At 54.4% G+C, this 26,864-nt stretch overlaps 1 protein-coding gene across 3 annotated transcripts in view; it reads left to right on the forward strand.

The window, feature by feature from the left end:
• The first annotated feature begins 2,401 nt into the window (after positions 1 to 2,401).
• Positions 2,402 to 26,864, forward strand: part of TTBK1 (tau tubulin kinase 1) — a 44,815-nt gene continuing 20,352 nt past the window's right edge. For 2 of the 3 annotated variants that reach the window (XM_055389677.2, XM_055389678.2), the window contains exons 1-13: positions 2,402 to 2,647; positions 5,554 to 5,715; positions 11,680 to 11,827; positions 12,232 to 12,305; positions 12,508 to 12,648; positions 13,486 to 13,590; positions 13,987 to 14,052; positions 14,490 to 14,582; positions 14,669 to 14,794; positions 16,749 to 16,903; positions 17,969 to 18,200; positions 18,462 to 18,637; positions 21,768 to 22,329. In XM_055389677.2, the coding sequence (XP_055245652.1) occupies positions 2,402 to 2,647; positions 5,554 to 5,715; positions 11,680 to 11,827; positions 12,232 to 12,305; positions 12,508 to 12,648; positions 13,486 to 13,590; positions 13,987 to 14,052; positions 14,490 to 14,582; positions 14,669 to 14,794; positions 16,749 to 16,903; positions 17,969 to 18,200; positions 18,462 to 18,637; positions 21,768 to 22,329 (2,286 nt within the window). The remainder of the gene's footprint in view (positions 2,648 to 5,553; positions 5,716 to 11,679; positions 11,828 to 12,231; positions 12,306 to 12,507; positions 12,649 to 13,485; positions 13,591 to 13,986; positions 14,053 to 14,489; positions 14,583 to 14,668; positions 14,795 to 16,748; positions 16,904 to 17,968; positions 18,201 to 18,461; positions 18,638 to 21,767; positions 22,330 to 26,864) is intronic. The other variant, XM_055389679.2, reaches the window with a different exon arrangement.

The raw sequence follows: 26,864 nt of genomic DNA on the forward strand, positions 1-26,864 counted from the left end.
AAAAGCAAAAAAGAAACTAGAATTCTAACCCAACACTCAGATCAGACCATGTCTCATCTTTGCACAAAACTCCTCAGTGGTTTCCTATCTGAAAATCAGGCTCTCCAGGACACTGCCTCTGAGACAGAGATGATCGCGCAGCAAGTTTATTGGGAAGTGCTCTGGTGATCAACCTCTGTGGAGGACTGAAGAAGGCAAGGTTGCATGGAAGGGGAAGTTGAGCTCTGATATAGTCTCAATAGAAGCCTCAGCTGTCCCTATTAATTTTGAAAATAGGATATCCCTTCAGAGCTGTCCCCAGTTGAAGCAAGAGGGTCAGGCCTTTATACTCATCAATTGGATGTGGGATGTCCCAGGAAGGGGGTATGATCTTGGATGAGGCAGCTCCCTTGGCCAAGGGCAATTCCCAGAGAACAGGTCAGCTGAAAGCAGTCAGCCTTCAACATCTCATATCTGGGAGAATAAGCACCTACATTCTGGAGGGAGATCTGAATGGCTCTCTACAGTATCCACTACACTTCCAAAAACCAAATGGATAAAATCTAATCTTCTTAGCACTGCACACAAGATCCTTCATGATCTTGCACACGCCTGCCCCAGCCTCATCTCATGCTGTCTTCTCAGCCTGGAATTCTCTTTCATCCTCTGCCCTGGCCCCACTTGTCTGTTGGCAAACTTCTACTAATTCTACTAATTCCTCAAATTACAGTTGAATGTACCTCCTCCAAGAAGCCTTCCCTGACTACTCTTGCAGGCTCAATGATCCTTCCTCCCAATGTGGTGATTAGAACCATGGACTCCAGAGCCAGGGATTGAATTCCAGCTCTGCCACTTTCTAGCTGTGTAACCCAATGCATATTACTTAACCTCTCTGTATCTTAGTTTCCTCATCTATAAAACAAGGGATAACAATAGTACTCTTACTTCACAGGGTTGTCATCAGGATTAAAGCAATTAACATATGTAAAGTTAGAGTAGTATCTGGCAGAAGTAAATAACTGCTGCAATTGTTGTTGTTGTTGTTGTTGTTATTATTGAGACAGAGTCTCGCTCTGTCATCCAGGCTGGCGCGCAGTAGCATAATCACGGCTCACTGCAGTGTTGACCTCCTGGGCTCAAGAAATCCTCCCCCCTCAGCCTCCCGAGTAGCTGGGACTGCAGGTGCACACCACCACACCCAACTAATTTTTAAATTTTTTGTACAGATGAGGTCTCACTATGTTGCCCAGGCCGGTCTTGAACTCCCGGGCTCAAGCGATCCTGCTGCCTTGGTCCCCCAAAGTGTTGGGATTATAGGCATGAGCCATTGCACCTGGCCCATTGTTGTTGTTATTATTATTGAAGTTGCTCTGATGCATTTGTTGAAGGCATTAAGGAAAGAAAGAACTGGCTGGGCACAATGGCTCATGCCTGTAATCCCAGAACTTTGGGAGGCCAAGGTAGGCAGATGGCTTTGAGCTCAGGAATTCAAGACCAGCGTGTGGAACATGGTGAAACCCCGTCTCTACAAAAAAATACAAAAATTAGCCGGGGATAGTGGCTCATGCCTGTAGTCTCAAATATTTTGGAGGCTGAGGCTGGAGACTCGCTTGAGTCCAGGAAGCAGAGGTTGCAATAAACTGAGACTGTGCCACTGCACTCCGGCCTGGGCAGCAGAGTGAGACCCTGTTTCAAAAGAAAAAAAAAGAAGGAAGAAACTGAAAGAGACAGGCGGCATGCAGAATTTGTTGTTCAAGGAATGTTGGAATGTTGAGTTGTTGAGTAACCCAACATGTCAGAAGGGGAGTAATGGCCTTATGGGTCCATGTTGGGAAGATGTTTTGATGTTACAGTAAAGAGTGTCCATCTTATTTGGTAAGCAGTAAAAACCAATGGCAGAGTTTGTCCACAAATGAAAGAAAGGGCCAAAGAAAGAGAGACACAGATTGAGCCAAAAGATAAAGCATATAGGTGGTGAGGTGAGAATTGCACATGACGGGTGGTGGGTGCGAGTGTGGGATGGTCCCAGAAGTGGTGGGTGATGGGGACGTATGGGAGGATGGGTACAGGAGAGGGGGATGAGTTGAGAGGAAGGCGATATAAACATGTAGAGGATGGAGTGGGGAATCAGGCGAGACTGATGGGTCAGGTGAGGAATTTTAGACATGCTGGGAGTGGGGAAGATAAAGGGTGATGGAGACAGGTGAGTTTTATGGGAACAGGTAAGGAGTGATGGGGCTGTGCTGGGAGATGGAGTCAAGCGAGTGGCAGAGAGCTGTAAGGAGAACCTGAGAGCTGGAGCGGGACAGCCAGAGAGTCCCAGGGCTGGAGGAGAGCGGAGCGGGGCCGTCGGAACGTGATGTCAGAGGAGGAGCCGTGATGTCAGAGCGGGCGGCGGGCGGTGATGTCAGGGCTGGTGCTGATGCTGGCGGCGCGGTGCATTGTGGGCAGCTCCCCGCTCTGCCGCTGCCGCCGCCGTCGCCCAAGGAGGATCGGGGCCGGGCCGGGCCGGGATGATCCGGGTCGGAAGGCCGCCGCCGCCGGAGGGAGCGGGTCACCCAACGCCGCACTGAGCCGCCCCCGCCCCGCCCCGGCCCCGGGGGATGCGCCGCCCCGAGCCGCTGCCTCCGCCGCCGCCGCAGCCGCAGCCGCAGCGGGCACAGAGCAGGTGAGGCGGGGCGGGGCGGGCCACGGTCGGGGCGGGGGCTCCTTCGTGGGCTCAGGGGGCTCCGCCTGGCTCGCCTCCCAGCGCAGCCTTCTTGGGCTCCCCTCCGCGCTGCTGTCGCCGCCCGCTGGGCTGGGACGCTGGCCTACACCGCCTGGGCCGCGCCGAGGCCTGGAGCCGCTCCCTGTCTCCAGCACACAGACCTCCCTCCCCAACCCGTCCTCCGGGCACTTTGCTCCTCCCCACTCACCTCCGTCCCCTGTCCCCATGTCTTCACCCCTGGCTCTCCTGTCATCCCTGACGAATCATTCGGCTGTCTCCGTAAACTCCCTCCCTGTCCTCAGTCCCTCCATGCCTCCCACCTGCCTTCTTACCTACTTCCTCACCCCCTCAACTGTGCCCAGAGATCCCTCCCATGGTCCTATCTCTTCCTTGCCTGTCATCATTATCTCTCACGGGTCTCTATCCTACCCACCCCCCTCCTCTGATCCTGTCGCTCCTCATCCCTGCCATTCCCCTCTGCCTCCCTCCACACCTCTTTCACCTGTTCCCATCACCCCTCGCTAGTCTCCATCACCTCTCCTTACCTGGGCTCCCAGATTCCCACACACACCTGCTGACACCTTGCAGAGTTACACATCAACACTTGTATTCACAGGCCATGGTGAGCTCCCACCAGTTCCACGTACCCCTGTGTACCATCACTGGCCCCACATGCTCCTACCTGCACTCTCTGACGGATATTCATACAAACTCCTGCATAAGCCCTCGCCTTCACCATGCGCCCATGCCCCCATGTGCACATAGGGGTCTGAGGCGGCAGTAACGGGGCAGCCAAGTGTCCCATGTTTGTATCATCCAACCCAGTCTCAGCTGAGCATAGTCCTCAGACACAGAGAGAAGGAGGGTGGAGAGGGAGAAGCAGGTAACCCTCATTTATCTTCGTGGCTCCACTCTTCCTTCTCTTGCCTCATCTGTTTCTTTTTGGTTTGCTCATCTATAAAATGGGAGCAGGACACAAATTTTCCTTATCAACCTAACAGATCCACTGTCCCAGGACTGGAAAGCCCACCAGAGTTCACCCAGTTCAGCTTCTGAAGGCCACCTCCCACCAGTTCAATTGCTTCTTCAGTCTTGTCCTCAACCTGTCTCCTCCACCTTTATTCTAGAACCCCCATCCCTACCTCTCCCTTCATCCTGCCATTGCCCTCACTGCCCTTCAAATTCCTGATGCCCCATATCCCACTTTGGCAGAAGGAGGGAAGTCCTGATGCTCTGAAGTTGTAAGGATTGGAGGAAACAGCTCAGCTTAGTCACTTGAAGAAAGAGAAAAGGAGTGGCAGCGTCCCTCCCCATGAAGATCCCTTCTCCATATGTCCACCATGGCCCATCATGAATTGGAAGGTGGTTTCCACACCTCCACGTCCCACCCTGTCCCCTATGGCAGGATGTCTAGATGCAAGAGCCCTGGGAAGTTATTTCATCCCAAGGAAAGGTGGGTTTATGTAGTTTCTACCCTATCTATAGATCTCTTTAGCCACCTTCCTCCTCCGACCCGCAACCCCCAAACCCCAGCCTAAGTAACTTCCCTCTTTCTCTATTTGTGACTCTCCAGGGTCGTTGTGAGGGCATGGTAGTGTGCTTCTAAAAAGTGTGAGGGAAAGAGAAGAGGAAAATATCCTGGTTCCAAATCCTGTCCTGGGTTGGCAGAAATATCAGAAAGTCATGTCTTCTGGCCCCTTGCCTACACACATGCATATCACACACAGACACAAAACACACACAAGAACACACAGATACAGAGATACATGTAGAAAAGCACACAGACACACAGAAAAGATAGACAAAGAAAGACACACAAAGAAACATACACACACAGAAGGATACATGCACAGATACACACACAGACATACACACACGCACACATGGGCATTTCTCCGGTAACATGTGCCTGTCTTTCCCAACCCCCGCCGTTGGGAAACTCTCCCTGATATCCAACTTCTACCTGTCCTAATTCGAGGAGAGATGTGTTCTTTCTGGTTGATTCCTAAGCAGACACAGAAAGGTGTGGTCAGAGGCTCTCTCACCCCATGCCCACCCAGACCTGCTGTTTCCTTTCACTTCTCCTGCCTCCTGCTAGGCCCCTCCCATTTTCCTGTCCTCCCCAGTTCAGCCCACTTTTGTCCCTCTGGAGTGGCCACAAGGTTGCTGTCCATCTGAAATCCATGTCTTGAGTCCATCACCTGTGTTCACCCCATCTCTTATATCCTGACCTCCCAACTCCATGGCTGTGTCAGTGGGTTCAGCTCACCCTGAGAAAGGTGTATGACTCTCAGCACCTCCATCTCCCTCAGTTAACACCACCCTCAAGGGGCTTTAGTGCCTCCCCTCATTTTCTTGATTACCACATCTCCCAGGGCTGATTAGCAGGTCACTTTGGTGTGGGTGTCCCATGGGTCACCCCTTGGGTAGCAGGTCTTCCCTTTTCACTAAGCCTCTGTTGCACAGCTCCATGGACATTTTGTGGCACAGGGACTCCCCTAAGGGGGAGCCAAAGCCCAGGCCTCCCCTACAAGGGAAAGGGTCCCAGTCTGGTATGCCCCCTTGGTCAGCAAGTCTTCCTGGCATCAGTTAGAGTATGTCTCTTTCCCCTCGGCCTGTTCACTGTCATTTTCCTCTTCTTCATTGGTCAACGTGTGTGTCCTGTTGCTGATTTTAAACATCTCTAGTTTGTAGTCTGTATCTCCCTTGCACTGGCCTTTATACAATCTTTCCCCTGGTAACTCCTGGAGCATCTGTCCAGTGGGGCCAGGAAGAATGCAGAGCAGGAGTGGAGCTCCTCTCCTCCATATCTGCTAGGTGGTCCTGGGTCCGCAGCCCGCCCTCACAGCCCCTCCTCACTTCCCTAGGTAGATGGCCCCCTCAGGGCAGGCCCGGCGGACACCCCTCCCTCTGGCTGGCGGATGCAGTGCCTAGCGGCCGCCCTTAAGGACGAAACCAACATGAGTGGGGGAGGGGAGCAGGCCGACATCCTGCCGGCCAACTACGTGGTCAAGGATCGCTGGAAGGTGGTGAGTGAGTGACCCGGCGGGACAGAGGGAGGGTAGCGGGGAGGGAGGCGAGGACCTGGAGACTTGTTAAAACCGGTGCCCTCCGCTCCCCTACCCTAAGAGGGAGGTGCCTCTAAGCTCATTTGCATACTGCTTGCAGGTCATTATTTTTGCCAACACGTGTGGACAATAGCTTTCTCCCAGTGCCCTCTCTCCAGCCCCGCCCTCTCTCACCCCTCTCCCCGCTAGGTCACGTTGGTCAGGCCAAGCCCGGAACAACTCCTGGTTGGATGTCTGGGCAGGAGCTGCAGAGGCCAGTGTGGGGAGGAGGAAGAGGGGTGGGGGAGGGAGCTTTTTCTCTGACGGACCTTGGGGAAGGGCAGTGCACGAGCATGTGTCCCTCCGCTTCCGCAGAGGACGGAAAGGCTTGGGTCTGGGGAAAGAGGCCCTGCAGGCTGCTCCCGCCGCACCCGCACTCCATCTTCTCCATCCAGCCTCCTCCCCTCGCCGGGTCCTGCGGCAGGTGCAGCACGGCGAGACTCCATCTCCCGGCGTGCCCTGCTCCTCCAGCCCGGGGCTTCGGGCTGCTCGGCCTGCTGGGAGTTGTAGTCTCAGCCTCCTCGGGAGCCGGGCCTGCCTCGGAGGGGGCGCGTGAGGGCTGGGGGAATGATAGTATTTGGGGAGCGAGACCTACTGCAAATCACCTCCCTTTTTCCGTCACTTAATAGCGCTCTGGTGTCCTCTTATCATTGTGGGGGCAGGATAATGTGGGGCGGACTGTGGGCGGCAGTGTGGGGGAACCCGTGTGTGAGCCTGTGGGACTGCACCGGAGTGGGGAGCCAGGGGGAGGGGAGGGAGAACAACAGAGGTCAGGTACACTCCTGACCTCTGAGTCGTGTGTGTGTGCGTGTGTGTGTGTGTGTGCTTGGCGCGTGTGCGCGCCCGCGTGCTTTAATGGTGGGGAGGCTCAGTTCACCGGAGTGCGGGGTTGGAGAGGAGGGTGAGGCCCGGGTGCAGGCGGGTCTCCACGGCAACAGCCACCGGCCGTGCAAGTCCCCTAGAAGCTTAGAAAGAGGCAACGGTGGCGACGTTTTCAGAGATGTCTCTGGGACTGGGGGTTGGGAGTGGAAGGGATGAAGAGGAGGAGACTTCTAGGGGTCCCCAAGGGATGAGGAAAGGGGCTGTTTATGTCCCAGAGGGGGGACTTCCTGAGAGGGAGAGTACGGAAATCGGCGGAGGAAGAGCCAGGGCAGTAATAAAAGGAAGGAGGGTCTGGCGAAGACAGGAGTGATCCTCCGAAACCTCGGGGCCCCTGGCACCGGAGCTTAGTTTCTGGCGGACTGGAGGCAGAATGACATTTGCACTGAGGTGGTGAGGAAAAGACAGTTTTTACACACATGTTGAGTTTAGGCTGGAACTTTTTTGTGATTTCTGAGGGAAGGAGTAGAAGATGAGTGGGGAGCGAAATGGAGCAGGGAGCTGGGGGGAGGGCAAGCATGCCAACCTCTCCTCACCTCCGACCCCCACCTCCGACCCCCACCCCTGGAGTGTTAGAGAGGGTGAGGGGCCACATGCTTCCCTCCAGCCTGTTCCCAGTGAGGATGGCACTGAGGTGGGAGGCAGAGCTCAAGAACCAAGGCAAACTGCCCATAGATCTTGGTGGCCAGAAGAAAAAGGGGGTCAGTGGCACTAGATGTGGCATTTAAAAATAAATACGTGAACCAGGCAAGGTGGCCCATACCTGTAATCCCAGCACTTTGGGAGGTTGAGGTGGGAGGATCACTTGGGGTCACGAGTTCGAGACCAGGCTGGCCAACATGGTGAAATCTCATCTCTACTAAAAATACAAAAATTAGCCGGGTGTGGCGGTGGGCACCTGTAATCCCAGCTACCTGGGAGGCTGAGGCAGGAGAATCACTTGAACCTGGAAGGCAGAGGTTGCAGTGAACTGAGATCATGCCATTGCACCCCAGCCTGGGCGACAGAGCAAGACTCCTCCTCTAAATAAATAAATAAATCCTCAATACTTGGCAGGTTGAGGCAGGAGGATCGCTTGAGCCCAGGAGTTCGAATCCAGCTTGGTCAACCTGTCTCTAAAAACATAAAATAATAACATCTTATTCATCTTGAGGGGTGCTTCTCAGAATCAGAATAGCAATAATAGTAATAATGACTTAGTATTTGTTTTGAGCATTCACTGTTGCTAGGCATTGTGCAAAATGCCTCATGTGCATTATCTCAAGAACTTACCAAGTAGATTTGTATTCACATTTATTAATCCCATTTCACAGGTGTGGAAACTGAGGAAATTGCTTAGCTAATTTGCCAAGTTTCCATGACTAGTAGGTGTCATGGGCTGATTCTTGTCAGGTCTGTCTGACAAGAATCAGCCCATCCAAGAATCAGGACCACTGAGCTGAAGAAACCTTTGTGACCAATTCTAGTCCAACTCTCTTCATTTCACAGAGGAGGAAGAGTGGAGGCTCAGAGAGTTTAGGAAACTCACCCCAGGTCACCCAGAGCTGGCCAAGAAACCAGGTCTCCTTCCTCCCAAGGACCAGTGCTGATCCTATTGTGTCATATTTCTCCTCTAGTTTAGGGAGGTCCTTCAGCAGGGGCTGAGATCATGTAAAATTTAGCAGGAGTGGAGAAAAGGGAGATTGAGAGAATATTCCTATTACTGGACTGTGGGCAGGGCCACATTGTGACTTTCATGGGCCCCTTCCTCCATAAGAAAGTACTTAAAATTGTATTTTATGACTGCATTGGTATAAAGAGGAATATATTAATATTATATACTAGATTGTTCTCTTTGACCTAAAGGTTCATTTTTTTCCCTGATGATTTTTTTTTTTAATTTAATTTTTTTGAGACAGGGTCTCACTCTGTCACCCAGGCTCGAGTGCAGTGATTAGATCTCGGCTCACTGCAACCTCTGCCTCCCAGATTCAAGCAATTCTTATGCCTCAGCCTCTTGAGTAGTTGGGATTACAGGCACCCGCCACCACACCTGGCTAATTTTTGTATTTTTAGTAGAGATGGGGTTTCACCATGTTGGCCAGGCTGATCTCAAACTCCTGACCTCAAGTCATCCACCCACCTCAGCCTCCCAAATTACTGGGATTACAGGCGTGAGGCACCATGCCTGGCCTCCCTTATGATTTTAAGAGAAATTAAAACATTTTCATGGACCCCCTAAAGGTATCGGGGCCTAGTCACTGTGTCTCATGGATAAGTCAGCCCTAGCTGTGGTGCAAGGGAGAAGGGATGTTGGTGGAGTGGGTGGTGAAGATACCCAGTTCCCTGTCTTATGGAGGTTCCATAATGGGTGGGGGGTGGGTGCGGAAGGAGGGGTGTAAAGAAGGAGAAATAGGTTCTGCTGGGAAATGAAGGTGGTAGAGAAATACCCTAGGGCACCCTGGGAAATTGGGAAGTAGGTGTCATAAATCTCTTGGCTGTCCCGAGCCTTCCTGACTTATCTCTAGCAATGATTTCAGAGCCTGGCAGATCTGGGCTTGAATCTCAGCACTCACACTTTTAATGTTGATGGGTCCACAGTTTCTGTAACATTATGGATTCTGCATTTGATTGCCTGGGTTTAAATGAAAACTGCCTGGCTTTGCTTTTTTTTTTTTGAGACGGAGTTTCTCTCTTGTTGCCCAGGCTGGAGTGCAATGGTGTGATCTCAGCTCACTGCAGCCTCCGCCTCCCGGGTTCAAGTGATTCTCCTGCCTCAGCATCCCAGGTAGCTGGGATTACAGGCGCCCGCCACCACGCCCCACTAATGTTTTGTAGTTTTAAATAGAGACAGGGTTTCGCCATGTTGGCCAAGCTGGGCTCAAACTCCTGGCCTCAGGTGATCCACCCACTTCAGCCTCCCAAAGTGCTGAGATTACAGGCGGGAGCCACCGCGCCTGGACCTGGCTTTGCTATTAACTAGCAGTGTGATGTGGGGCAAGGTATTGCATTTCCCATGCCTCAGTTTTCCTTCTGTGCAAAATGGGGAATCACATGACCTTCCTCACCTGTGTTGCCAGGAGCCTTTGGGGATTAACTGAGATGACATTTGTGAGACCAAGATGCGGTTTTCCCCTCCCCTTTGCCCTTTCCTCTGTTCTCGCACAAGCAAACCTTAAAGGAATCTAGAAGATATTCGCATCTCCCCAGAGTTTAAAGTACCCCAGAGGCAGACATGCCGTTGTTTCCCGTTAGTCTGAGTCTGTCCCCTCCTGGCTCTGAGATCCTGCCTTTAAATTTCGTCTCTAAGAGAAAGGAATTCTGGTTTCTCACTGTTCTTCCTCCTTCCTCTTTCCCTGTCTCCTTCCCAGACACAAGCACCTTGAAGTTCCCACCCAGCATTCTGCTTCTTTTCCATATCTTCCCTTCCTGCTCCTGTCTCTTTCTGGAGTGAGTTCAATGGTAACCTGGGAACTCCCAGCCCTCCAGCTCCGCCTGGTCTTCCTCCCTCCATCCCGCAGTGTCAATCACCACTAAACAATCACAAGGCATCTGGGTACTGAACAGACGTTCGGGGCGGGTTCAGAGATGCAGGCGGCTGAGCGGCCAGAGTCTGCTGGTTGATCAGAGTCGCAAGCCAGCAGGACAGAATGAGGGTTTGGGAAGGTGCACAGAGCGGACAGGCCCCCACTGAGGCAGCTCCCCGAGGGGGTGAGCATCAAGCTCTCCATCCTTCTTTCTTTTTCTTTTTTCAGTGGACCTCCTCTGAGGTCATGTACATCTTTCTAAAACCAAACCAGTCTCAGCTTGGAACTCGGCACCTTCTCCCTGCTCCCCATGCCTGCCAGCAGAGCCCTCACCCTCCAGGACCCCCGGGCCTCTGAGCTGAAATGATTTTGAGCCCCTCCCCAGAACTCAGCTTTGCTCGGCTCCCTGCCAGCTCTTCCTTCACTTTATTGCGGTTCTCCTCCCCGCCTTTCTCACGCCTGCTTTGGGAGGCTGGAGGAGGAAGACGAGAGGGTCAGACCGCTGCTCCATTCCCTCCAGGCGCCGGTCCCACCACGCTCTCACAGTGCCCCCTGCCCTGGAGAGGAGGCTCATTCTGGTTGTGGGCATCTGAACAGGGACCTAGGGAGTGATGTGACGTGAACTTCGGCAGTGAGCATGGGCCGCGAACATCCTTTGCTGAATCCCCTTTTGCCCACATACTCTCTCCTTCTTGTGATTCTTGGGTGGCTGCCAATCCCAGGAAGTGCCGGCTTCCCCAGGGGATCAATCCGCCCTGAGACTGGGAGGTCCGGCAATTGGTTTTCCTTCTGGATAGGGGTCGCTCAGTCTACACAGGGGATGGGGGAACATGATATTTGTTGTCCTTCTAGAGAAGAAAAGGTCAAGGGCGGCCCAGTGTCTCCTCAGAATCCTACATTAGGCTTTCTCCATGTCTATACGGGGTCACAGGTCTTTTACCCTTTCCTGACATCTGGCTGTGTGTGTGTGTGTGTGTATGGTTGCTCAGGAGCTGAGCTGTCTGTCCCAGGGCACTAGGAGAGGAGGTGGGGTGCTGATGGGGTGGGGCAAAGAAGAGAGACATGAGGTTCGCCCCTTCAAAGATATCCCCTTCTGGCCGGGCACAGCGGCTCACGCCTGTAATCCCAGCACTTTGGGAGGCCGAGGCAGCTGGATCACCTGAGGTCAGGAGTTTGAGACCAGCCTGGCCAACATGGTGAAACCCTGTTTCTACTAAAAATACAAAAAATTAGGAGGGCATGGTGGCGTGCACCTGTAGTCCCAGCTACTCAGGAGAGTGAGGCGTGAGAATTGTTTGAACATGGGAGGCGGAGGTTGCAGTGAGCCGAGATTGCACCACTGCACTCCAGCCTGGGCGACAAAGTGAGACTCCGTCTCAAAAAAAAAAAAAAAAAAAGATACCCCCCTTCCCCACCAATGAAGGATGCAACCAAGCAGCAGGTGGGATGAGGAGCTGTTCAGCCTGATCCCTGAGCACCCCCTATCCCCTCATCTTCATAGCTGAAAAAGATCGGGGGCGGGGGCTTTGGTGAGATCTACGAGGCCATGGACCTGCTGACCAGGGAGAATGTGGCCCTCAAGGTGGAGTCAGCCCAGCAGCCCAAGCAGGTCCTCAAGATGGAGGTGGCCGTGCTCAAGAAGTTGCAAGGTTCGGGCCTCGGGCAGGGGGATGGGAAGGAAGAGATGATGAAGCCAGGGGCTAAGAGAGGTGATGAGATCAGAAGCTGGGGTGAGGGAGGAGATGTCGTGTGGTAGAGGGAAAAGGGGATGGAGCCAGGAGCTAAGGGGGAGGTGACGGAGCCAGAGTCTAAGAGAGATGGGACCGGGGTCTAAGACAGTGATGGGGCAGGAGGCCGGGTTGGTGATCAAGGAAGTAATCGAGCTGGAGTCTGGGAGACATGATGAGGCTAGGGCCAGGGAGGTGGCAAGACGGGTGCTCACAGGGCCAGCACTGGAGGGACCAGGAATCAAGAGTGCACTAGGAACCCATCTTAGGGTTGGAAATGAGGAAGAAAGAGTAAGAGCTGGAAGACCTATGTCTGTGCCCCTCAGGGAAGGACCATGTGTGCAGGTTCATTGGCTGTGGCAGGAACGAGAAGTTTAACTATGTAGTGATGCAGCTCCAGGTGAGTCCCCGTGGCCCATCCTCGCTCCCCTCTCTAAAAGCTTGGGCTGTGACTCCAGGGTAGGGGAAGGGAAGGTAGACTGTGGCCCTGGGAAAGGGCAGTGGGCACAACCCTTTGGGGTGAGGCTGGGAAGAGTATCACAATGATGGTGTCTGGGATGAGGCTGAGGGTGAGTCTACTCCCCACCTCCACCCCCATGCAGGGCCGGAACCTGGCCGACCTGCGCCGTAGCCAGCCGCGAGGCACCTTCACGCTGAGCACCACATTGCGGCTGGGCAAGCAGATCTTGGAGTCCATCGAGGCCATCCACTCTGTGGGCTTCCTGCACCGTGACATCAAGCCTGTGAGTACTGCCCCCACACGCCTCTCTGTTCCCTCCTCCAGAACACACCCCTAATTCTTTCCCTGGGTCTCCTGGTTTCTCCTCTGCAACCATGGTTGGGACTTGTGATGGGACAGCCTCTTCTCCCCAAGCCCCTCCTGCTCTCCTTCCCAGGCCCCATCTCTTCCTCTCCCCTGCTCCCCAGGAGCATGCACCCCTGCCTGCCCCTTGGCCATGGCCAGGCCTCTCCTCTGTTCTTCCTTTCTGTTCCTTATCCCTTGCCCCTGACCTGACAGTTCTGGAACCTAGGAAGGTGAAGGGGCTGGGAAAGGATGGAGGGATCGAGGGAAGGGGACTGAGGGGCTGGGGCTTGGCAAGGAGTTCCAAGTAGCTGATTTTGTGGCATCTTGAATATTTGTGCTAGGAAAAAATCTCCAACTTAAAGAGATGGAAACTGAGGCCCAGAAAGGTTAGTTGAAAGGCGCAAGGCCACCCAGCAGGCCTGCTGCCTTAGGCAGCCACACCAGTTACACCAAATCACATTGCCTTGCTGGGGAGTCCCAAAAATGTGGAGCCGTACAGACGTGGCTGAGTCACCACTTGCTGTGTAATCTCAGAGATGCTTCCTAAGCTCTTTGACCTTTAGTTTCCTCATCTCTAAAATGGGGATGATCACACCCACCCCTCAGATGAGAGGCTGTGACCTGGTGCACACATGTGAATACTGACGTTTCCTTGTGGGCGAGTGAATGTGGGGCTGAAAGCCCTTCACCAGCTGCAGAGCTGTTTCTTGGTGCCCCTTGAGGTGGCCCAGCTGGGGTTGGGGCCCCCAGAGCTCACAGCTGCTGTCTCCCCCAGTCAAACTTTGCCATGGGCAGGCTGCCCTCCACCTACAGGAAGTGCTATATGCTGGACTTCGGGCTGGCCCGGCAGTACACCAACACCACGGGGGATGTGCGGCCCGTGAGTACCATCGGGGCGGGGAGGACAGTGGAGGACTCCCCCCTACTCCCAGATCTGGGGACCCTTCACCCACTTTTCTTACAGCTGCCTAAGCTGGCCTGGCCTTGTGTTCAGTATCAGCGCCACCCAGCTCTGGGGTCCACACTCGGCCTGTCCCCTCTCGCCGTTAGCCTGTACTCTTGGGGGATGCCACATCCATACCTTGTGATTTTCCTGCCCACTCTGGGCAGGGAGCAGGGTCAGCAGGCGGGTTTAGGACTGGAAGGTCAGAGAGCAGGCCCACCTCCCCAGCCAGGAGAGGTGGTCAGGGTGAAGAGTTAGACTTGGTGGCAGGGTTGAGAGGTGGCTGAGGTGAGGGCATAGCGGGTGACGTTCTTGGTGGTCTCCCTTCTGCAGCCTCGGAATGTGGCCGGGTTTCGAGGAACGGTTCGCTATGCCTCGGTCAATGCCCACAAGAACCGGGTGAGTGGCGAAGCCCGGGATGCGGGATGTGGAGGTGGGAGGGGCAAGGTCGGGGTGCAGTGTGCTGCTGGGGAGGGATGGGGAGAGGAGAGTGGGGCAGGGGCTGCAATCTGCCACCCCAGAGACCCTGGGCTGGAGGAAGGCCCCTCTGTGGCAGACTCAGCGTCCCCTTCCTCATTTGTTTCGGAAATCCCATCCTCTCTGTTCTCACTACAGACCCCTGTCGGGTGAGGAAGCACACACGGTAGTTTTGGCTGTGGGACTCTGTGGGTGTTGGAGGGTTGGGGATGGAGCTGTGGCCTCAGCGAGACCCCAGTTCTGTCCTTAGGGGCCTGGGTGTCAGGCCTCCCTGACAGATGCCCCTCAGAGAAGGGTCAGCCGCCCAGTCCCAGGGAAGGACCTGAGAGCTGCAGGTGACTCCCTCCCCCCACCTCCAGGAGATGGGCCGCCACGACGACCTGTGGTCCCTCTTCTACATGCTGGTGGAGTTTGCGGTGGGCCAGCTGCCCTGGAGGAAGATCAAGGACAAGGTGAGCCCCAGGCAGCTGGGTCTGAGGTGGCAGAAGGGGTGTCAGGGCAGCTGGGACTCCATCTCCCTGTGGCCTCTTGCCTCCAGGAACAGGTAGGGATGATCAAGGAGAAGTATGAGCACCGGATGCTGCTGAAGCACATGCCGTCAGAGTTCCACCTCTTCCTGGACCACATTGCCAGCCTCGACTACTTCACCAAGCCTGACTACCAGGTGGGAGCCTGCTACCCTGCCCCTGCTCCCTAGACACCACTCTGTGAGTGACTGTCCCCCAGCAGACCTCGCTCCTGCTGAGGCTCCACAGCCCTGCCTTGTCCCCAAGCCTCTCCCCTTGGTCTTTAACTGCACTAAAGGCATGTATGCTCTTGTAAACTAGTCACAGCCAAGATTTATCAAGAGCTTACCCTGTTCTCAGTGCTTTTCATGCGTTCACTCATTTAAGCTTCCAAGCAAGCCTTTGATGATAATGAATGCTCCTTATATTATTATTCCAGCTCTTTTTTTTTTTTTTAGACATAGTCTTGCTCTGTCACCCAGGCTGGAGTGCAGTGGCGTGATCTCCGTTCACTGCAACCTCTGCCTCCTGGGTTCAAGCAATTCTTCTGCCTCAGCCTCCCGAGTAGCTGGGACTACAGGCACGTGCCACCATGCCCGGCTAATGTTTGTATTTTTAGTTGAGATGGGGTTTCACCATGTTGGCCAGGTGAACTCAAGCTCCTGACCTTTTGATCCACCTGCCTCGGCCTCCCAAGGTGCCGGGATTACAGGTGTGAGCCACTGTGCCCAGCCCCAGCTCTTAACAATTAATGAAGCTGGCCGGTGCGGTGGCTCACACCTGTAATCCCAGCACTTTGGGAGGCCGAGGTGGGCAGATCACTTGAGGTCAGGAGTTCAAGACCAGCCTGGCCAGCATGGTGAAACCCTGTTTCTACTAAAAATACAAAAATTAGCCGGGTGTGGTGGTGGGTACCTGTAATCCCAGCTACTCAGTAGGCTAAAGTGTAAGAATTGCTTGAACTTGGGAGGTGGAGGTTGCAGTGAGCTAAGATTAAACCACAGCACTCCCGCCTGGGTGACAGAGCAAGACTCCATCTCAAACAAACAAATAAACAAAAACAATTAATGAAGCCAAATGTTTTTAAGTACTTTACATGAAAAGTCTGCGGGAGGCAAGTGGGATGATCATGCCCATTTCATAGATGAGGGAACTGAGGCCCAGTATAGTGGTTAGGAGCAGGGCTGGGCTCAGGCACATCTTCTGACTCCGAGTCCAGGGCTCTTTCCAAGCGTCCATCACCACACCCCATGGGACCCACTGACCCTGATCAGAGAATGGGGAAACATCAGCAGTGTTCTGCCTGGGATCCACTATGCGCCAGGCACGATGCTGCATACTGTAAGAGCAGAGACAGCCTGAGGCACACAGGATGCACTCAATTAAGCCAGTCCTCTCAGCAGAGAGAAACTGCCCTGTGCTCTGGAGACAGCCAAGCCAGAAGTGGAGTGTTCTGGGGACCTCAGAGGGTCTATAGCTGTCTGCCACCTCCTGAACCCAGGGCCTGGCAGAGACGCCCCCTGATCTTGGCTTAGCCTCATGGGATCCCCAAAGCCACACAGCTGCGAGCACCCCCCAGGCTGGGGCCCTGTGCTGGCTGCTAGGGATGCAGAGTTGACAGATAGGCATGTGGACAATTCAAACTGATGCACTGTGCCCTGTAGGGCAGCTGTATGGTGGAGAGAATTTACGGTGAAGAGAAGAGAAGCTGCAGAGAGGAGAGGATGAGTGGGAGGGGCGCCCCAGCAGAGGGGCAGTCTGTGCAGAGGCAGCACCCCATGCATGGGTTTGGAAACTCCCAGTGGTTTAGGGTTGCTGACATGGTGGAAATGGCAGAGGAGGTTTGGAGATGGTAACCAGGGGACAGATCTCAGAGGGTTCATGTCCAGTCAGTGGGGCTTAATCCAAGATGATAATTTGCATGTTGATTTGCATATCATGTGCATGTTTTCATTTAAAATCAATGTGCCCTTCTCCTTCCAATGCCCCCTCCAGGCCCATTCCTGTTCTGGAAAGTCCCTGTCTTCCCCCTATGATCCCAGCAACTGCCCCTTCCTCCTGGCTAGCCCCCGGATCACCTCTCTGTCCTCCCATCACCCTCACCCCCTGCAGTTGATCATGTCAGTGTTTGAGAACAGCATGAAGGAGAGGGGCATTGCTGAGAATGAGGCCTTTGACTGGGAGAAGGCAGGCACCGATGCCCTCCTGTCCACGAGCACCTCTACCCCGCCCCAGCAGAACACCCGGCAGACGGCAGCCATGTTTGGGTGAGTCTCAGGAAGGCGAGCCACCAGCCCCTGCCTGGAGCTGTTACCTAAGAGGGCAGGTGGTCCTCTCCTCTCTTCCTACCTGGACACACTTGGCTGTCTTTCCTATCCTTAGTGGAGTTCTGGGACTTTGGGAAACTCTGCCACATCTCCACCCTCAATCTGAGCATAGAGTGGGCATCTTCCTCATTTGGAGTTTTTAACCTTAGTGGGTCCCTGGGGGAGTAGGGAACCCTAAGCGAAATTACCTGAGCCCCACAGTTTCTCTCTTTCTTATCATTCATATGCATGAATTTAACGGCCATATCTTGAGGCCATACACCTGAAAGTTACAGCTCCTGCCCTCAAAGCACTCTCAGCTGAGTCTGGGATGTTTGAAATTGATGGGTCAGCAATTTCAGAACCATGTGACAGGCACAAAGACAGAGGTGGTCAAGGGAGGAGCTGGAGTTAGAAGGGGCTCTCCACCCAGCCCCAGGAGCAAGCCAAGGAGAGAGGTGGGCAGGGGCTTCAGGCGACACATTTAGGAAGGAGACTTAACAGGACTTGGTAGCACATTACAGTGCCCAGTTCCATACAGACATTGCTTAAAGAACTCGAAAGTTTAATCGTCAAAGAAGATTAAATAAAAAAAAAATTTAAGTGTATATTCAGGGCAACTTCAATCTATGCTCCCAGACTGCAAAATAATAATAAAAGAAAACTAAATTTAAAAGGATCTCCAAAGTGATTCTCCTTTTTAGACCCATTCCTGGGTCTAGAGGAAGCCAGACAGTGAACGCCAATGGAAATCTGGCAGGTCCTTGAACGACAGCAGGATCCACAAGTCAACAGAGCTAGATGGCTACATCTCCTTGTGGCCCCTGCCAACTTGAAGGTGGTCTGGTCTCAGAGGCTTTGTGGGCCAGCAATGGTGATGGGCCTAGGGACACTCTCACCCCTGACGGGACTGCCTCTGTGCCCGCTCCTGGGGGTGGTCTCCAGGTCTGTGCTGGTAGGAGAGGACCATGGAAGGAGGGGGCACCCCTGCCAGCCTTGCCCATGGCTCCCTCCTGCCCTCTCCAGGGTGGTCAATGTGACGCCAGTGCCTGGGGACCTGCTCCGGGAGAACACCGAGGATGTGCTACAGGGAGAGCACCTGAGTGACCAGGAGAATGCACCCCCAATTCTGCCCGGGAGGCCCTCTGAGGGGCTGGGCCCCAGTCCCCACCTTGTCCCCCACCCCGGGGGTCCTGAGGCTGAAGTCTGGGAGGAGACAGATGTCAACCGGAACAAACTCCGGATCAACATCGGCAAAGTAACTGCCGCCAGGGCGAAGGGCGTGGGTGGCCTTTTCTCTCACCCCCGATTCCCAGCCTTGGGCCCCCGCCCTGTTCTTCCTAAGCACCCTGTCCCCGGCCATCTGCCTGCTTGCCCTGCCTCTGTTTCCCGGTCCCTCCCCGCACTAGCCTCGCTGTGTCTTCCATCATCATCATCCTCTGTCTCCTTCACCCTGAGGAGACCATCCGCCCACAGCCGCCTCATCAGCCCCAGCTCATGGCACTCCCCTCTCCTGCAGAGCCCCTGTGTGGAGGAGGAACAGAGCCGAGGCATGGGGGTCCCCAGCTCCCCGGTGCGTGCCCCCCCAGACTCCCCCACAACCCCAGTCCGTTCTCTGCGCTACCGGCGGGTGAACAGCCCTGAGTCAGAAAGGCTGTCCACGGCGGACGGGCGAGTGGAGCTACCTGAGAGGAGGTGGGTCTGGGGCCAGGGGCATGGTTGGGGCCCAAGGCCCTCTCCGCCTTCACGTGGCTGGTCTGGAGGAAAAGTTAGATGTGTGGCGGAGGTGGGCAGACCCTGGGAAGTGCTGAGAGGGTTATACTTGGGCCTGGGGTCAGACTCAGTTGGGGCCAGAGACAGGGTCTGGGAGAACCAGTGGGGGATCCAGAGAGGTCCCGGCTCATGCCAGGAAACGGAATTGGGGGAGTGCAGGCTGTAGGAGGGACAGGCGGGGCGCCTGGGCCCAGGAAGGGTGAGGGGCGAGTTGGTTGGTGGGTGTGTGTGCTTCCAGAATCTCTTCTCCTAGAGACTAATTATAGACGCTTCAAGTGCAGCTGAGGTAGGCTCTCTTCAGCTTTGGGGGAGGGGGCCTGGGAATTGCTGGAAGAGAGAGCAGGGCAAGTTTTGGGGGTTAGGGCTGAAGGATCTGAAGTCACAGAGGGGAGGGGACCAGCGGGAACCTAGTTGGGGAAAAGGAGCATTGAGAAGCTAGGTGAGCCTTTAGGAGGTGAAGATGGGAGGGTGGGAGAATGGTCTGTTGACCTCGGATGGTGGGTGGACAACAGGGGCCAGGGCCTGGTCCCCATCTGTGCTGGTGGTGGGTGGGACAACATCAGGTGGGGAGGCCCCTGAGAGATGTTTCCATCTTCCCTTGGCCTCTGAGTGGGACTTCACTCCACAGTAGGACTGGGGCCTTCTCTGCACCAGAAAAGGGGTCTCTTCCAAAGACCCAGTCCTGGGGATAGGAGGGGTATCCTTTCTGGCATCCACTCTGTGTGTCTCCTTGTGAGCAACTTCAGTCCTTACACACTCACACAGGTTGGCTTATGTGGGACTGAAGACCACCATTTTCATCTGTGGTAGCCTGGAGTCCCTCTCCCTGGAGACGGAGAAATGAGGAAAGGCAGTTTGGGAAGAGATATGAGTGGAGAAGAGAGGTGGGAAATGCCCTGAATGAGACAGTCCTGAAGGGCTGCCTGCTTTTAGGAAACAAGAAGCAAACTGGTTTGGCTCACAGTGAACCCCAGTTGCAGGGATGGTAGAGAAAGTTGAGGGCTGAACAGGATATCATAGACAGCAGAGGGTCTGGATGGGCTCTGGGGCACTCGGGAGCAGGAGACAGTACAAAAGCAGTTGGGATTTGGATTTCCCACCCCACTGTCTCCTGTCTCCAACCCTCCGTCTGAGCTCCCATTATGCACACACATGCAAACACACACACACACACACACACACACACACACACACACACGCACGCACACACACACACGCACGCACACACAAGCACCACTAGCCCTGAGCCTTCTTTGGCACCCTTTCTCCCCTTTACGTCCATCAAAACAAACTGTGCCTCAGAAAGGAAATGATATCAGCCATTGACATGGGAGCATAAATATAAGACCCTAGGTGGCCTCTCTCAAGGATGTTTTATTTAAGTCTTTATTAACAAGTCAATGAAAATATTGTGCACAGTCAGATTGGGCAGGTCCCACGTAGGCTGGGGCGGTGGTATTTTAAGAAAGCCCCACGGGCAGTTCTGATCTGCACCCCTGCCTCTGCAGCTGAAGAGCCATTGAACCACAGGCTCGATGCTGGGGGAGAATGAAAGTCAGCCCCCTGCCCACAGCCTGAATGTGAGGGAGTGGCACAAACCCGAGATAGGTTAGGCCTCCGTGGTGGCTCTCAGTGGGGTACCCTGGCATTTGAGAGAGGGCAATTCTTTCTTGTGTAGCACCTCCCCCCACACACACTATTGTACAATCAGAAATATCCTCCTCTTGGGGCTGGCATGGCCCCAAGTTGAGAAGCTCTGAAAGTAATGTGAGATTCACAGCACAGTTCAAGATAATGAGGCTGGGAACAGTGGCTCACGTCTGTAATCCCAGCACTTTGGGAGGCCAAGGTGGGTGGATCACCTGAGGTCAGGAGTTTGAGACCAGCCTGGCCAACATGGTGAAACCCCATCTCTACTAAAAATACAAAAATTAGCGAGGCGTGGTGGTGTGCACCTGTAAGCGCAGCTACTCAGGAGGCTGAGGCAGGAGAATAGCTTGAACCTGGGGGGTGGAGGTTACAGTGAGCCAAGATCATGCTACTGCATTCCAGTCTGGGTGACAGAGATTCTGTCTCGATTCTGTCTCAAAAAAAAAAAAAAAAGATAATGACAGAAGAGATGTCCCAAGGCAGGATCAATGCCCTTGGGGTAAAGTCAGATGGGACCCAGGCCCTGCGCAGCAGAGCTCACAGTCTCTTGGGGAGACAGATTATGTGACAGACATGAGGTTCACCCTGTGATGAGAGAGAGATAGAACGCACTAATCCTTGTAGGATGGGAAAGGCAGGCTACCTGCCCAAGGTGACAGCCAACCTGTATCAGACAGCAAAGGGTAGAAGGACAGGCTGTGTGTGGGGAGAGGTCCTGTGGGGAGAGCCTACATTGGGGGTGGGCCGTAAGGGTGGAATCTGAGATGGGGCTGGTGAGGGAAATGGGGAGACAGCTGTATTCAGGCTGTGAGAGGCCTTGAGTGTAAACAAAGGAATGTGGACTTTGTTGTTGGGGCCGGGGAGTCACTGGAGTTTCTTGAGCTGGGACTAGCAAGGCCATCTTGGGGGTGATGAAACCAGCCAGGCAGGCCTGGAGGGTGATGGCAGAGGAGGCTGGAAAGCCCTCTGTAAACTCAAGGACCAGTTGGGTGTGTTTGCCTGGAAGCAGCCACTGGCGGGTGTGAGCACTGCAGAGGCAAGAACAAAGCTTGCCTGAGGAAGATTAGCTTCCCTAGGGTGGCCCAGGAGAGAGCGTTCCTTGCACAGAAACCCGAGTTTATTTTCTGCTTGTTTGTATTCCTGGAGCACGGTAAGCATTCAAAAACATTTGTTGAATGAATGAATGAATGAATGAACGAACTAACTAACAAACAAACTAACAAAGCCTTGATAGGAAGTGAGGTTGGAGGGTGACAACCTAGAGGTAACTGGCCTGGCTCAGGGTGGGAGGGGTACTGCGGTCAGGAGGTTTTGGGAGTCACGCCCCACCCTGCCGCTGGCGTGGGGTCCTTGGGGGTCCAGTGGGGCCAGGTATTGAGCCCCATGAGGGGTGGCTTTGCAGGTCACGGATGGATCTGCCTGGCTCGCCCTCGCGCCAGGCCTGCTCCTCTCAGCCAGCCCAGATGCTGTCAGTGGACACAGGCCACGCTGACCGACAGGCCAGTGGCCGCATGGACGTGTCAGCCTCTGTGGAGCAGGAGGCCCTGAGCAACGCCTTCCGCTCGGTGCCGCTGGCTGAGGAGGAGGACTTCGACAGCAAAGAGTGGGTCATCATCGACAAGGAGACGGAGCTCAAGGACTTCCCTCCAGGGGCTGAGCCCAGCACATCGGGCACCACGGATGAGGAGCCCGAGGAGCTGCGGCCACTGCCCGAGGAGGGCGAAGAGCGGCGGCGGCTGGGGGCAGAGCCCACCGTCCGGCCCCGGGGACGCAGCATGCAGGCGCTGGCGGAGGAGGACCTGCAGCATTTGCCGCCCCAGCCCCTGCCACCCCAGCTGAGCCAGGCCGATGGCCGTTCTGAGACATCACAGCCCCCCACGCCTGGCAGCCCTTCCCACTCGCCCCTGCACTCGGGACCCCGCCCTCGACGGAGAGAGTCGGACCCCACAGGCCCACAGAGACAGGTAAGGTTGGGCTTGCACCCCACTCCCCATCTCCAGATGCCCAGAGTCCTGGTGTGTAGGCCTGGGGTGCTCCACGTGTGCTGGCACTACTGACCAGTAAGCCAGCAGTCACAGGGCTGTGATGGAGGTAGACAGGCTTAAGGGTCTGAAACCATGTTTGAGGGGCAGGCAAGGCTCCCCAGAGGAAGTGCCCTCTCAGTTCTGAGTTGAGTCTGGCACTATGAGCAGTGAAGCCAAGTGACAAGGCAGGAGAAGGGCCTCGCAGGCCATGGGCACAGTGTTTTGCACAGGCCGGGAGGGGGCGATCTGAGAACACTGAGCTGATGGCACACTGCAGCAGACAAGGCTGTAAGGTCAGCCCTGGGCCCTGCCACGGAGGGACTTGGGGCTATACTAAGGGGTCGGGACTTGATGCTGTAGGTTTGGTGAGCCACTGAAGGCTTTTAAACAGGAGTGCAACATGATTACATTGGTACTGTTGAATGATCCTTAGGCTGCTGTGTGGAAAATGGATTGAAATGGCATGAAATGAGATGCAAGCAGGCCACGTGGCAGGCAGTGGCAAGAGAGTGTCCCGGTGGCTTGGGCTGAGGTGGGGCTGTGGATGTGGGGCAAGGTGGATAGTGCCAAGGGTGTTGGGGATAGGCCAAGCAGGCTGTGATGGAGTGGGGGCCAGGGCATCTCGTGTCTCAGCTGATGCCCTGAGTGGTTTTGAAGGGAATGAGAATTCAGATTTAAATACAATGATCTGACCAGTGCGGTGGCTCAGGCCTGTAATCCCAGCACTTTGGGAGGCCAAGGTGGGCAGATCACCTGAGGTCAGGAGTTCAAGACCAGCCTGGCCAACATGGTGAAACCCCATCTTTACTAAAAATACAAAAAATTAGCCGGGCGTGGTGGTGCCTGCCTGTAATCCCAGCTACTTGGGAGGCTGAGGCATGAGAATTGATTGAACCCAAGAGGCAGAGGTTGCAGTGAGCCAAGACTGTGCCATTGCACTCCATCCTGGGTGACAGAGCGAGACTCTGACTCAAAATAAAATAAAATAAAATAAAATAAAATAAAATAAATATAACTTCATGGAATCTAAGGGATGTCCACGTGTAGGCACCTGAGGCTCAGGAGAGGGATCTTGCCTGGAAATACAGATTTCGGGGTTTGCGAAACCATGGGAATGGGTGATGTTACCCAAAAGGACTGTGCAGGGTGTGGAACCCAAAAGTGAGGGCAGAAGCTGAGAGGTGCTCACGTCTAGGGGGAATGAGAGGAGAAGGAGCTCGGCATGATGAGTAAGAGGGAGAGGTCGGAGCATGGGAGGAGCACAGGGGAGAAGGTCCTCGAAATCAGGGCAGGAGAGGTCTGGAGGGCAGCAGGGAGGAGTGGGAAGTGGTTCCCATGATCAGGGCGGGCTTCATGGAGGAGGTGAGCTCTGAGAGCCAGGTGGATGGCCGTGGGGAGGAGTGGAGCCAAGGCGAGAGAGACTATAGTTGAGCACAGGGACAGGTGTGTTGGGTGCCCTGGGAGAGCCCAGTCTGGCTGCAATGGCACCTCCTTGTGTGGGAGGACTGAGGAACAAGGCTGGAAGGGCAGGGAGGGGCCAGATGGTGGCCAAATTGCAAAATGTCTCATGATATTTAGGTTATTCTGATAAGGACAGGGTGTCAGAATAGGCAGAGAGCCACTGGCCTGACCAGGCTTTGCTATGTGGGACAGAGGCTGAACTCTGACCTGGGAAATGGAGGAAAACTCCAAATGGGGTCCATGAACCCACAGAGGGGTTGGGGAAAGTCATGGAGGGGATGCCGGAAGGGGCTCAGGGGCTGTGCCGCGTTCCACATAGTGGTCCCACGTTGGGGGCGTACACTCTAGGTGGCTCTGGGAGGTGCCCGGGTGTTGGGCCAGGGGCCAGTTCTACCACTTGCTCAGATTGGGAGGCCTTGCCTGGGATCACATGGGTGCCCTGGGAAAAGCAGCTGTGGGCAAGAGTGTATGCAGACCCCATCCCTATCTAGAGGTCCCTTCTAGAAGAGAGGACCTCTGAGCTGTGATCCTGGGGAGTATGCATCCCGGCCTTGCCTGGACACTGGAAACTGGGGGCTCAAAAAGTGGGTCCCGTGAGTCCTCACCCAGAGAGGCCCTAGCTGGCCTGAGTTGGAGGAGCAGCCCTGGCAGACCTGGCAGTCACGTGGGCTGGCACCATTGCGTTGTAACTAGCCATTGCTCCCACCACACCCAGCACCAGGCAGCAGGAGAGGGAGCAAAATGTGTTTGGGGTCCTTGCTCCGCTCCCATTTATTCATCCACACTCACTGAGTATTTACTGTGTGCCATGTACCACAGGCATCAGAGGTGACTTGCACAATAGGTTGTACCTGTAGGAAATGCAGAGTCTAGGGAGGGTGACAGACAGTGTCAAGAGAGAGCCGAGAATTAAAGTCAGGAGACTGAGGTCTGGACCTGGCTCTGCCGTTCCCTTCCCAGTGACTGAGGGCCAGTCAGTGTCCCTTTCTGGGTCTCCAGGTGAGGGAGCTGAGGTTCTTCCGAGGTTCATCTCTAAAGTTTTTCTTACCTGCAGATTCCTACCTGTGTCCAGGGACTCATCCTCACTTTGGGGAATTCTGGCCAAGGGAGTGGGGAGAGAGAGATTTGGTGGGGTGGGGAAGCACAGGCCGATTCTGTAATCAGTCAGTCTCGGGCTCGGGTCCTGCTTGTGACAGGGACTGGCCACTACCTATGTCAGCAAGAGATGAGTTGTGTGTGTCTTTGGGGGTGAGGTGTTTGTGGGCCTCGGGTTCCCCACAGTGTATAGAATCGAGGTTGGTTAGCATTCTGCCCCTGTGCATGTGCGTTTGTGTCAGTGGAGCTCGAGCTGTGCACTGGTGGATGGATGTGTCCACATGTATGTGCCTGCATGTGGGTGCACACATTATTGCATTTGTGTAGAATATGCAGCAGGTCTGCAAGTGTGTACAGAACCACAGATGCCTAGAATGTCAAAGCATTTCTATTGATGGTAACAATTGGAGTAATAATTCTAATAATGACAATAATAGTTAGCACTGTCCTAAGCACTTTCATGTTTACATGTATATTCTTCACAACAACACTGTGAACAGGGAATCCTGATTTTAAAAGTAAGAAAACTAAGACTCAGAGAAGCAATGTTTTTAGCTCAGCTGGTGACCACCAGCTGGTAAGTGTTAGCACCGGGACTTGAACCCAGGCAACTCGTTCCGAGATCTGAGCTCTGAGCCATTCCGTCTGAGGTCTGTGAATTTTTTTTTTTTTTTTTGAGACGGAGTTTCGCTCTTGTTCCCCAGGCTGGAGTGCAATGGCGTGATCTCGGCTCACTGCAACCTCCACCTCCCAGGTTCAAGCAATTCTCCTGCTTCAGCCTCCCGAGAAGCTGGGATTACAGGCATGCACCACCATCATGCCCGGCTAATTTTGTATTTTTAGTAGAGACAGGGTTTCTCCATGTTGAGGCTGGTCTTGAGCTCCTGACCTCAGGTGATCTGCCTGCCTCGGCCTCCCAAAGTGCTGGGATTACAGGCGTGAGCCATCGCGCCCAGCCTGAGGTCTGTGAGTTTAACAGAAAACATACAGGCCAGAGAGAGCAGATGGTTTGTGCAGGATCAGAGAGAGCCTGGAGCATGCGTGTGTGTGTGTGTGTGTGTGTGTGTGTGTGTGTTCTGTGCATACCCACTGTCTGAGCCACATCAGCAGGTGTGCCTGTGGCCATGTCAGTGTGCAGGGCAGCCTCTGTGTGTGTCTCTGGATGAACATATGGGGTACAACATGTTTCGCCAAGTACTTCAGGACAGCGGGGTGAAGCAGAGATCTTCCTTCATCAAGGGTGGAGGAGCAGGGAGAAATGGACTGGCCTATTTTTTTCTTCTGTCTTTGGGCTGGCCTGAAGGAAGTGGTGAGCCCAGCCTGGGCCTATGGCAGGACCTCCCAAATCTGGCTGCTTCCTAGAATCACAGTTTTTGGGACTCTCCACCCACAGGCGGAGATTATGCGGCTCAGGGCAGGCAGGAAGTCTCTGCTGAATTCCCTCTTTCCCACCACCTTTTTGGAGGCGCCCTCTCTAGACCTACCTCAGTTTTCTCAGTGCCTGATGTGTGAACTTCCTCATAACACCAATCATTTAAACTATGAGCACCTACAACTCTGTCACCTGCACATGTGGGGAACCGAGAGGGAAACAGTGTGAAAGCAGGCACAATTTTAAAGTATCTATTGTTCTTTGGTGATGGTGGGTTTTTTTGTTTTTGTTTTTTTTCTTTTTTCACACCTGGCTTTCTTCTCAAGGAAATTTAAGGTGCAAATTAGGAGTTGCGGGAAAAGCTAGGGCAAGGGTGAAGCAGGCTAGCAAGTGTGTGATTTGGGGGAGGGCTGTTTGCCTGCCTTTACCAGTTGTCTCTGACCGATAGCACAGCAGGTCAGCATGCGCTGAGTACACAGACACTGCCCGGCAGCCACCAAAGCATTTCCCTGCCACGTGCTGGACAGTGTGCTAGGGGCTGGGGGAC

The sequence above is a fragment of the Gorilla gorilla genome, chromosome 5 (genome assembly GCF_029281585.2).
Source record: "Gorilla gorilla gorilla isolate KB3781 chromosome 5, NHGRI_mGorGor1-v2.1_pri, whole genome shotgun sequence".
Lineage (NCBI taxonomy): Eukaryota > Metazoa > Chordata > Mammalia > Primates > Hominidae > Gorilla > Gorilla gorilla.